This window comes from Mustela putorius, unplaced genomic scaffold (assembly GCF_011764305.1).
Source record: "Mustela putorius furo isolate JIRA1106 unplaced genomic scaffold, ASM1176430v1.1 tig00003909_pilon_pilon_pilon, whole genome shotgun sequence".
NCBI classification, from domain to species: domain Eukaryota; kingdom Metazoa; phylum Chordata; class Mammalia; order Carnivora; family Mustelidae; genus Mustela; species Mustela putorius.
This window is the reverse complement of record NW_025422057.1, coordinates 40,132,403-40,145,300: the sequence shown is the minus strand read 5'-3', so window position 1 is coordinate 40,145,300 and position 12,898 is coordinate 40,132,403. Positions and strand designations below refer to the sequence as shown.

At 44.3% G+C, this 12,898-nt stretch overlaps 1 protein-coding gene across 3 annotated transcripts in view; it reads right to left on the bottom strand.

The window, feature by feature from the left end:
- Positions 1 to 11,848: 11,848 nt before the first annotated feature.
- TMEM273 (transmembrane protein 273) overlaps positions 11,849 to 12,898 on the bottom strand; it is a 34,086-nt gene continuing 33,036 nt past the window's right edge. For all 3 annotated transcript variants that reach the window (XM_045068788.1, XM_004765848.3, XM_045068786.1), the window contains one exon: positions 11,849 to 12,613. Coding sequence is in view for 2 of the 3 variants with exons in the window: in XM_004765848.3 (XP_004765905.2) it covers positions 12,589 to 12,613 (25 nt within the window). In the remaining variant the exon portion in view is untranslated. The remainder of the gene's footprint in view (positions 12,614 to 12,898) is intronic.

Genomic DNA, 12,898 nt, shown 5'->3' with positions numbered 1-12,898 from the left:
ATCCCAGGCCCCTCAGGAATGATTTCTGGGAAGACCAGGTTAGGCTACATGTAAGTCCTATGGGAAATTTCCCCAGAAGGAAACCTGAGGCTAAGACTTAGGGGCCCGAATACGAGGCTGTGTGTTGAACCACCCCAGTTGGCTGCCAGCTGGACCCTATAGGGCAGTGAGTCTGGCTCCAGCCCCTTCCACATCGGGGTGGGGAGCTTTTAGTTTCACCTTTCTCGCCCTTCCTAATAAATATTTATTAGGATATTAGGAATATCCTAATAAAATATTTATTCCTAAATATTTTACTCTTTTTGATGTTATGTAAATGCATCTGTTTTCTTAATAGCTTTTTCAGATTGTTCCTTGCTGTTGTAGTGAAATACAACTTTTTTAAAATTCAACTTTGCTTATATTTATTAATTCTAAAGTTTTTTGTGAACTCTTTAGGATTTTCTACACATAAGATCATGTCACCTGCAAATACAGTTTTGCTTTTTCCCTTTCAATCTGGATGCCTTTTATTTCTTTCTTTTTCCAAATAGCCCTGGCAAGAATTTCCATCTACACTGAATCAAAGTGCTGAAAGCCAGCATTCTTCTCTCGCTCCTTATCTTCACGGAAAGCGGTCAGCCTTTTCCCATTGACAATGCTGTTAGCTGTGGGCTTTTATAAATGGTCTTTTTCACGTTGAAGAAGTTCACTTTGAATCCTAGTTTGTTGAATGCTTTTATAATGAAAGGATGCTGACTTTTGTCCAATGCTTTTTCTGTACCAAATGTCGTCATTCCATGGGGTGTTTTCCCTTCATTCTATCAATGTGCTATGTTACCTTCTTGGACTTTCAAAATATCGAACGACACTTTGCATTCCTGTGATTCTATCTGGCTCTACACCCATGAGGAGGTCTGGTTCTTAGGGACCCCAGCTCCATGTGACCATCGTGCTGAGGTTGGGAAAATGGGAGGAGTTCACGGTCCGGGAGAATTGGCTGCAGGGGCCCAGAACCGGGCTCCAGCACTCCCACAGTGCGCGGGAGACGTGCTTCTTGCGTCTGACCCCCTGGTCACCTGAACCAGCAGGCCCCTGGGCACTCTGGGCACCCTCTCCTGGGGGAGAGGGGAAGAAAAGCCTTTCAGGGTCATTGAGAAGAGGATCAGCTTTACTAGGTTCACTTCTCAAGGAAAAGACAACTGTCCTCAGAAGCCATCCCATGTGCGTCTGGGCTACAAGAAATTCAACAACTCTGATCAAGATCAGAGACCAGCAGGTAGGACTTATTTATTACTTACAGAAGAAGCCTCCAAGCATCTGCATTATTATTTAAATTTTGATTTATAGTTTTAAAACTATTCCCCAAAACTTGAAGACAACCCAGCAAATTTATTATGATTTCATTGGCTACAATACCTAATAGACTGTTTACATATAGCATGGACTCACAGGCAGTGGTACATTATAGATGCTGAAATATCACTGTTCAGACCAAAAAAAAATTTTATGTTGTTTATCTGCTTTAGGGAAAGAGGTATGAAGGCTCATACTTGAGCCACAAAGTATACGCAAATGCAAGTGGATGTATTAGAAAATTCCAGGTCGCGAACATTAGTCATGTGATAAGGAGCAGGCGCCCTGTAGGACTCAACGCCCAACACACAACAAATTAAACTGATCACAATAAAGCCCAACTAAGATAATTAAAAGGCAAGAACAGCAGCAATTGAAAATTGATCTCTCAAGACCTCACTGATGAGGTTCTGGAAACAAAGCATGCTTCCCCCAAATTGCCAGCTTTCTCTCTGCACGAGACACGTGCAGGGGGAGCTTGGCTGCACTCATGAGAGCTGGGGAGATGTCTTAGCAGAATCCCAAATCTCAGTCCTTGCAACACTGAACTAACACTGGACTATTTTATATATAAATGCCAAAACCAAAATAACTCAGATTACCAGTGAGTGTCGCCCTCCGTCAAATGGACAAGATGAAGTCGGCATAACCACGCATTGTTCCTGCATAAAGTTGAAAAAGTGACTTGTATTTTTCACGAGTTCATGGACAAAATGGACATCCAGTGGTGTGCCAAGGTCACCCACTTCTGGGTGCCAGTTGTTAACTTTTCCAAGAACTTTTTGCAAGCCAGTTGTTAAACAAAGTCCTTATCAAAATTAAATTCATACAAACTGACAATTAAATAAATTATATTAAACACAAAATTATTAAATACTTAAAATTCATCAATTCCTAATTATTTTACTAAATTTTAGGACACAGTGGCAGCTTGTAGGAAGGCATGGAGGAAGTAGTTACTAGGCAGTAATTGAAGAAGGCTAAAATCAAGGCCTCTCCTCCCCCGCCGCCCCCACCCCTCCTCAGCTGTGAGTGGGTTATCATTTATTTTCATACCACAGTGGGGTAGGAGGGGGCTCCTGCAAGCAACTGGTGGAACCCACAGTCCTGGCTGTGAAGACAAGACCCTGCTAGGCAACTTTCCACACTATAACTTTCCAGAACTTTCTACACTATAGGCTATATCTTTTTTTTTTAATTTTAAAAAATTTTAAATTCTCTATTTTAAAATTGTTTACTGAAATACAGTTGACATGCAATATATTCTTTTCAGGTGTGCGACATAATGATTCAATAACTATATGCATTACACAATATTCACCATAACTGGTGTACTTACTATCTGCAACCATACAAAGCTACTACAATTACTGATTATATTCCCTATACTGTATTTTTCATCCACTTTATTTATTTTAGAACTGGAACTCTGTACCTCTGAAGCCCCTTCACCTATTTTGCCCATCCCCTGACTCCCTCTTGTCTGGAAACCACCAGTTTGTCCTCCGGTCTGTTACAGCATTATTTACAATAGCCAAGATATGAAAGCAACCTAAGGGTCCATTAATGTGTAAAGAAGATGTGATTTTATATATATATATACATATATATATATATATATATATATATATATATAAATACTATTCAGCCATAAAAAAGAGATCTTGCCATTCAAGATGGACAACATGGATAGACCTGGAAGGTTAATATTATGGTAAGTGAAAAAAGACAGAAAAAGATAAATACCATATGATTTCACTTTATGTGGAATCTAAAAATAAATAAGCAAATGAAAACCGAAAATACACTCATATATAGATATGGGTTGTATCTTAATCCTTCAGGGAAGGGCTCAAGGTTCCCCCCACCTGCATGTGGGTCACAATTTAGAAAGGGCTGTCCCAGGCATCATTTTATGATTCTCACAGCAACCCAGGAACGGGGCAGAAGAGTATTCTTTCCCTTCTAATAGATGAAGAAGCCAAGCTTCAGATCAGTACGGGAGGTGTTCTGGGTTCACACAGCCTGTGGCTCAGGAACCTAGCTTTCTCGGCTAGATTAGCTACATGTGACGGGAACATTTTATTTAGAAAAGGGGGAGGGAGGAGGAGGAGGAGGGGCAGGAGTGAAATAAATACAAAGTCCAGAACTGATAGACTCTGGTAGAAAAATAAATGAAACCAGCTTTCTGGCAATACGTAGCAACAACCTGAAGCTTGTGATACCATCTGGCTAGGCAACCCTGCCTTTAGGGATGTATCCTGAAGGAGGGATAGGCCCGAGATGTTGCTAGTCCGTTTTTACCGCAGTGTCATTTACATGCATAAGCTCCAAAGGGACCTGTGTCCCAAGCCAGGAGTTTGGGTTAACCTGATTGGGTGGTATCAGCTTCCACCTGGGAATTTGTTAGAACTACAAATTCTAGGGCTTGGCTCCAGTGTGGGCCAGCAACCTGTGTCTAAATAAGTCCTCGCTGTGATTGCTTTGGATGCCTAACAAAGTTAGAGATTCCCTGGGTTAAATAAATTATGGGACAACTAAATGAAGAAATACAATGCCATTCATGAAGAAAGCAGAGTATGTTCACAGTGTAGGAAGTAAAAAAATATACCATAGAATACTCGTTAGGTAAAACACGGTCTACATCTATCTCCATGCTCACACACATGTAAGGTCGGGAATCACACATGCCAAAATGTGAGTAACATTTATACTTGGAAAGAGGGTTCCCCTATCCTTTTGTTTATTTTTTAATTTCTGTGCAATAAACATGTAATAAAACAAGCAACTGCTTACTTTTACTTTTATTTAAGTACTCACGACATAAAAATAAAATAAAATACAGACCCACAAGCAAGAATTTGCAAAATGCCACGCCTGCTACCCATCCATCCCTCGGATTCTCCACAGCAGGGCCAGTGGGCCCATCCTGGGGACCGGAACAGCACCCACCTCTGGGTCCCAGGCAGGATTTGGCTCAGTGGGTGCAGCCAACAGGACTGGGATGAAGAGCCAAACACTATCCCTGTCTGCACAGGGTTAAAACAAACTGGCTAGAGAGAGGCCTCGTGGGAAAGACATGACATTTGTTTGCAAGGAAACATAAACAGGGATAAATGAAGACAGAAATGTGGTTCAGTGCGAGCCTGATCAAAGCCAGCTGGGCAAGCAGCTACAAGGAAGAAAGCCTGCAGGCTGGGAGGCTCCCCGGACCAGCCTGGGGGAGGGCAGGAGCCCCTCTAGCTCCAGGGGCTGCCCAAGGGATCAGGGCCTGGAACACAGACACAGGCAGGGAAAGTTGGGTGTGATGGGCTTCGGGCACTTAGGGACCCGAATTAGCCAGTTCCAGTTGCCCAGAGGAGGAAAGGAAGTTCCATCCAGATTTCTGTCTTCTCCAGCCGAAGGTCATCAACCAGAAAAGCGTGGGCCATCTATTGCCAAGTGTGTGCCAGGCACAGAGCAGGGCATTTCATTCTGACATTTACTCTTTATGGTGGTCCTGGAGGAGGCACCGCTGCCGCGGCTGCCACGACCACCCCGCCCCCACCCCACTCCCGTTTTCCAGTGTGACTTGCCCAAGGTCAAATAGCTGTGGAGCTGCCAAGCAGACATCTGAACCAGGGCCCACATCCATCTGCAGAGCGCAGGCTTTCCCCATGACGGCAAGCCGGGCTGTCTGTCATCAGTGCCCCTGGCGCCCTCCCTGGGCCCTTCCCATGGTCCACCCTGCCCCTCTGGACACGGGACTGGGGCTGGCCCTGGCCTGACCCCAGCCTCAGCTCAAGGCCTCAGCAGTCCTTCACTCCTGAGCACCTGAGCCCTTAACGGCACTGGTGTGAGCCTTGGACTTGGCATCATTTCCACCCTGTAAAGGCTAAGGCAGCCTTACAACACTGCATTAAAATTGTGCCAGGCAAGCGCTAAGCACATATTATAAATTATCATTAATTTAAAGAGACATTTCCCTTTGGGAGACAAAGTGCCTCGCTGATCTCATGAACAACAGCTGAGGCTTAGAAGTGACACCAGACTGAAGTTTTCTCTCTTGGCCTTGGCCTGAAATACGACCTTTGGTTGTTTGCCCTCATTCCTCTTAGAACACAGACTCGGGCGTCCCACTCAGAACTGGGGAGACAGTGGAGGGGTCCCTTTCGAGGCCCAGGTGGGGTCTGAGAGAGCAACCAGCCCGGCATGCAGGCTCCAGGTATGAGCCACCTCTGTCTGTCCCTCCTCCCCTTCCTCACTATCCCTTCCCTCACCCAGGTGAGTCATTACCACCTTCATGTAGGAAGCCACTGAAACAGGGTGATGACCCCACCCGAAGCCAGGTCCTGCCCATCCTGGCTAGCATCCTTCTTCCTTTTTCTTCTTCTTCTTTTTTTTAATTCAAGTGTAATTGACATACAGTGTTATATTGGTTTCTGGTGTACAGTATAATGATGCGACACTTCCATACCTTTCTCAGGGCTCGTCGAGATAAGTGCGCTTTTAATCCCCTTTATCTGTTTCATCCCATCTTTCTTTATAGGACATCAGGGGCTTTTCATGGCAAAACTTCGGAAAATTTGTTTTTAGACATTGTGTCCCCTCTAAAAAGTTTCACCCATGGAAAATCTTCTCTGTCTTCCAGAACAAATCCCCTTCCTGCTGTCCTGCTCTTCTGCCCACCCCCTCTCTGGAGAAGTAGAGTCAGCCCCCTCAACCAGGACTTACAAGGGGAGGCAAGGGAAGGCATCCACACAATTCGGTGCACAAAAACGTCCATGCGGTCCTCTATGACTTTGATCCTCCTTCCAGGGTGAGGCCAGATCCATGGCCACATGAAGAGCTGAGAGTGTGTGGATTCTGTGGTTGCTCTCACTCCTAGAGGCGCCCATACAGAGTTAAGACCTGTCCTGTATCAGCTCCACCAACTACTGAGAGGAACAGCCCTCTCTAAGTCAGCTACTCCCATGTCAGAGAAGAGAATGAGCATCACCTTTACCTCCTACTTACTCCACCTTTCCTGAGACCCACAGGTCTTCCTCAGTCTGACTCATGCCCTGTCTGCAGCTGCCCTCCCAGCACCCCCACCCTCCACCTCACCCAGGCCCAGGCCAGTCCTGGCCCCCTGAATTTCTTTCTACCATTCTACACTCCTTCCTGCTACAGCAATCTCACAGGTCACTCTGTCCCCTTTCCTACCTAAGAACTCTCTCGGCCAACATCACCGGAGGCCACCCCTTCAGGCTGGCAGAAGCCCTTCTTCTCTCTCATTCTCTCCAAGGGCAGTCTGGCCTGGGAGCCAAAACTTGGAAAAAATGGCCAGAGAAGAAGAGGCTTCCATTCCAACATCAAGGTCAACCACCCAGGGATAAAACCATTATGCACAATACTCAGACTGTTTTCATGCTGTACATGCCATAGGCACAATATGGTTTTAAGGAGTAAAATTTCTATCTGCCTTAGAAAAATTCTCACACCTGTGCCAAAAGAATATGTATATAAAGAGTTTTATTTTTTTGTAATTGGCTCATGCAATTATGGAGGCTGGTGAGTTCAAATCTTCAGGGTGGGCTAGCAGGCTAGACACCAGGGAACATCCCATGTTGGAGTTCAGGTCTGAAGACTGTCTGCTGCCAAAGTACCCTCTTGCTGAGGGGGGAATAGTCTCTTGCTCCATTTAGACTTTCAGCTGATTGGGTGAGGCCCACCCACACCATGGAGAGCAATCTGCTTTTTACCAAGTCCACCCATTTAAATGTTAATCTCATCCAAAACACCCTCGCAGAAACAGCCAGAATAATGTTTACCTCTATACCCAGACACTGTGGCCCAGCCAAGTTGGCATGTGAAACAAACCATCACACAACGCCCCTCTGGCAGGATCTGGACTTTGAAATGTCTCTCAACAGCACAGCAACTGCTGAAATCTCTCCTCAGCAATTTTTAGCCTTTGCACTGTCATTTCCCATTAAGCCCTTTCAAATTTCACTGTGTGCATGCCCAGTTCAGAAGTTAGTCAAGGATTTAGGGGAATTCTAAAGCAGATTTTGGGTCTCCCCCTCTAAGACTGCTTTCTTTCTAGAATTGTTCCCCAAAACGTCTAGCCCCTATGACTGCTGTGAGCCCCACTCTGTCTTCCAGGCACAGTAAGAGAGCCACTTTCTTCATACTCATTGCCCTGTATACAATGTAAATTGTACATGTCCTCAGGGTAGAGCCAAATAAATGTGAACTCACTGAAGTGTCTTCTTTAGGAGTCAATTTCCCTCTGGCTTATGCCTGCTTTGAGAGGCTCATCAGTACTTCAAATTGTTGTCCTATTGTATTTTGTACTAAATTTATCATTGTTATTGGCAGGAGGGCTAGAATGATACACTACTCAGTCATATCCAGCTTCAGAATCCCTCAAGAGTTATTTTTCAAAGTATTTAAAATTTCCAAGCTAAAAAATATTTTTGGACTAGCATTTAATTTTTTTTTAATATTTCACTGGGGTCAGTAAACATAAAATGCATAATTTCAATCCTTGGTAATTTGATCCCAGGTCAAGTCCTGATGGAGGGGTGGGGTAGGAGTCATCAACCCAACCTGACTCCGTCCAGAAGGCTGACGGAGGGAAATGAGGGTCATCTACAGTAGCAACAGTTAGCACCTTCTGGATGACGTGACTGAGGCCACATGACATCTCTTCTTGGAGTGAGTCTACTGGAGGCAGAGAGCAGAGCCCTTGCTGCCTGCTGTAAATGCCCCATCAGAGCACATTGGGGGTAAATCTTGGACATTGTTTTAATCCCTTTTTGGTCAGCAGTTGTGCTGGACTCACAATTTGTAGCCAGTAAAAAGAACCACCTTCTGATTTAAACCCAGGATAGGATGAAAAATCAGAACCACATTATAAGGCTTCTTGTTTTTGCTAGGAAGACTTAACAGGCAACTCTGAGCCACTTCCCTAGAGAGCTCAGGCCACACTCAGGAGGGCTCCTGCCTGTCCACAGAAGGAGCAAAGGTGGGATTATCTTTTCTTGGGTAAGAGAGGACAGTGGAGTCATATCCGCAGTTGCCCCAAACAGAGGCTGAAGTACTCTTGTGGTCTCTGCTGCAGAGCCAAGGGGCACAGTGGTTGTGGGAGGCTAACCTGAGCAGCCCCACACTAACTAGAAACACCTGCTTTGCTTTATGTTATAAAGAAAGATTTCCTTTTTACTGAGCCTAGCAGATTAGACTTAAGTAAGATTTGTCAGCGATCTGCCCAACTTAATTTATATAAACAATAGTAAACATTAGTGAACACTTGGTTTATTGTATGATTATAATCAATTTTATGTTCAAATTAACCTAAAAGAAATTTACCTTCATGAGAAAAACATCAAACTCTGAGCTGAGGAACAGTCTGCACAATACTGATACACAGTGATACTGACCAGTGATACACAATGATAGTGACCAGGGCTCCTCAAAACTGTTCAGGCAAGTCTAAGAGACCATCACAACCAGGATGAGTGTAAGGAAGCATGATAACTAAATGTCATGTCACACCCCGGATGGGTGAGAAAAGGGACAGTGGGTAAAAACTAAGAAGATACAAATTAAATAAGGACTTTAGGTAATCATGGAATCAAATTGGTTTGCTAGCTCTGATACTTAAATCATACTAATGTAAGATATTGATAATAAAGAAGCTGGGAGCGGAGCATAAGGGAGCTCTCTGAAGTACCCTCACAACTTTAAGGAAAACCTAAAACGGTTTTAAAATAAAACTTGATTCAAAAATATCTATAAAGAAATGAATGTCTAAAAATGAAGACTTCCTTAATCTCACTTTTGAATTTTAGAATGGAGTAAAAGGTGACCAAGCATTTTGCTGAGTGCCAACTACATGTCAGTCTTCTAAGAGCTTTATTATCTGCGTTACCTCATTTAATGCTAACAAAGATCCTATTAGGTAAGTATAACTATTAGCCCATTTTTACAGATAGGGAAACTGAGGCATAGAAAGGTTAAATGATGCATCCATCTCACAAAGCAGCATTTGGCTACAGAGCCTATGTAATCTCTTACATCCCTAAACTGCACAGAGGGAGGATCACAAATGATGAGAAAAATCATGTCAGTGGAAACTCCAGAACCATGAACACTCAGACCCAAAATATGCTGATAAGTGAGGCTGGGATGAATGAGGCCTGAACAACTTCCCACGCTCTGTGTAGAGATGGGCCAACCATCTGTCATCCAATGATAATGTATATGTGAAATATCATATCCTTTGAAGGTTGATTAGTTTATCTGACAAGTCTGAGATATTGACAGATGACTTGGAGGGACAAGAGCCAGTCAGCAGGAGCACAGCTGAGCACAGCCCGGACCTCACTTTCCCCAAACATAGGACCCCCCCCCCCACTTCAGTGCCCTAATGGTTGATGCAAGAGACCCAAGACCAGCTGCAGAGCCTTCCTGAGGCTAGCACTCCCCAGGTCCTCCACCTCCTAGTCCATGGCAACAAATCCTAGGAGTGATGCTGAGTCACGTCCTCCCACTCGATCACATCTACCCATCAGTAACTCTTGACATCTTTGCCTAGTCTAAGCCTCATCCCAACACATCCACCCTCTGCAACCTTGCTGCCCAGCACCACAGCCCAAGCCACACTCATCTCTCCGACTGGGGCAAGGATGCAAAGCAGCACGCTTGGGACAGCAGAGTGATACTGACATGTCATGACTCATTTGAAAGTCACAATAACTCTCATATTTTATTCTCCATCGGCTTGTTTGTCTATTCTCAGCTATTTCCAAACTTGAATGATGAAAAGGAGTACCATTTATTAACTTATTTAAATCTCCTTATATCTTAAAATTCTATGATATGTATACTTTAAAAACACACATAAGAGAATATATATACACATATGCATTTGCTTTTTATGTACTTATTTTAATTTATAGATTCAATGTAAGTAAATTTCTAGTTTATAGACATAGAGATTGATGCATGTTTTTTTTAATTTGTTGATCTGGCCAGATAACCCTCTCCCATCTCACCTTCTTCTCCTCTGAGTGCTGAGTTTGGGAGGCAACAAAGCACAGCTGTGCCCAGAGATCCTGGCTGGTTGCTGCTGTCTTCAGCCTGCTCTCCCCATGTAGGGAAGGTTCACCCTCTAGTGTTTGAGTGTCATTGGTCCTCTCCTCACCTCTCTGTTAGAGGCAAGCTGGACTGTGCAAGAATGGCATGTGTTCTATGGGTCCCAGGTTCTATCGGGCTGGGAAGGCAGGAGTTTCCTCTAACCCTTGGCCTCTGCTACCACACTCCCAAACCACTGGGTGGGGCCATCAGAATGGCCCTCACTCTTGACATTGCACTTGCACACACAATGACTTCTTGTGGCTGCTTTCAAACATTTCCTAGAGCTCTTGCCCATTGGAACATCCATCCCCATGAACCAGGGAGAAGGGCTGTCAAGAAGGGGAATCAGAGAACTTCAGTAAAACTGCCACAGAAGGAAGCCACTGCGCTTGAATTTGGGGTGGAAGCCAAGGGGACCCGTTACAAAGAGTCCCGCTGACTCCCAGGGCATGTCAGCCTTTATAACCCAAGGAGAGAGCACTGGTCTTCAGCATACTTCTCTGTTCTTCACCCAGGAAACCCTGTGTGGGGCGAAAACAAAAGGGGAGCCCAGGAATGATGCTAGGAAAATACATCATGGTGTGGGATGGAGGAGAGGACGCCACGGTTTTGTTGTGCCTATAAAAAATGATCACTGAGAATCCTGAAGCATTCACCTTCAGGTTGTAAGTGTCTCTGCCATTCATGAACAAGAAGTCTTAATTAAAATGCTGCTAAAAGAAGCAAATCAATTAACAGATACCTTACAAGATGGTTTATTCTATCTTACACACAGAAAATTGCTTATGAGTATCGGGTTACCGCTTTAGGTTATCAGCTAACAAAGGCTGCTAATGAACTACATTGTTATCAAGTCAGATAAAAGATGCCCTGGGAATCCAGGCAAATTATTATAACACAGCACTGAGTTTTGAAATATTGCTCATCTTTCATCACACACAAGGAGAAGAACCCAATCCGAGGAGAACCAGCCCACGCAACCACCTGGATTTCTGCTGAACTGGAAAGGCAAAGAGTATTCAAGAATGCAGCCCCAGAAATACAGGGTTAAGAGTATGGGGAGAGAAATGTTAACGAGGCCTGTGCCACACAGCCTTTAGTTGATGGCAATAATAAAAAGATGGGCGTTTCCTAAGCCTCTGTCGGGCATGTCCTCTAGGCAAAAGCCATTCAGATTTGTACTAATAACCACAAAATAATGCTCTAAACATAACAATAATCCCTTACATCTGTGTGGGTCCCTACAAGGCACACCATTGGCTTTTTATTTTTTTATTTTTTATTTTTTTAAAGATTTTATTTATTTATTTGATAGAGAGAAATCACAAGTAGATGGAGAGGCAGGCAGGGAGAGAGAGAGAGGGAAGCAGGCTCCCTGCCGAGCAGAGAGCCCAATGCAGGACTCGATCCCAGGACCCTGAGATCACGACCTGAGCCGAAGGCAGTGGCTTAACCCACTGAGCCACCCAGGCGCCCCACCATTGGCTTTTTAATTTAATCCTTTGTTGGCTTCATCTTGTGTAGAGCTGCAAAGCTGTAGGCCATTCCGTGGCCATTCAGACCCCTTCCTCTCACTCTGGCCCAGTCTTCCATTCTTTCCTGTGGAAGATCAGTCTTTCATTCCTCAGACCAGAGACTACCCCATAGTCTTCATGTCTCAAGGATCCTGAATATTCACATGGGGGATTCTTATGACAACTGAAAAGGTGAAGCCATCAGTTCTAGAAAAATGATGCTTACCTATTGATAAATGGTGGTATTAAGCAGGCTGTGTCTTGACTTTGGTCCCCATTTCCATGAGCCATTTGCTCTGGGTAGGTTCCATTGATATGGACACAATGTTATCACAGAATCATGAACAACTCCACCAAGGAGGACCAGGATAGACAGTGTGGATTATTGGCTTCCATCTTTTCTTACTGCTGGGTAAAGTGCTCATGCTTCCCTCTGTTGAGTCCACTTCTCATGGAAGAGAATTGATATTTTCCTTTAGGACAGAAACACTGTAGACTCTATTCCATCTGTTACTTGGCCTGGGCATTGACGTCCACATGAAGGTCAATCACCAGCTTTGGAAGCTCAAATTCTTGACATCCCTGAGATTGAAACTGTCCAGACTGCCCAACCTTTCCCGAGGAGGCCACTCATTTAGAGCTCAATCACTCGTTCATCTCTGGAAAGGAAGAGAACCATCAGGAAGACCTACTGATGGAGTGATTATGCTCTCACTAATTATGGCATATGCTTATGCAACACACACACAATTAAGTAGCTATGAAAGAATTCATCAGCATATCTTAGCAAGGTGAGACATTTCCTTGTGCAACATAGAAAGTATGTGAAGACCAGTGGCTTCTAGGTAAAAGGGGGAGCTTTTTAGATAGAGCTCAACTGAGAGGTTGTTTTCTGCCTGCCAAACCTTGAGCCACAAAACTTCACCCACTTTGGTGGAAAAAGG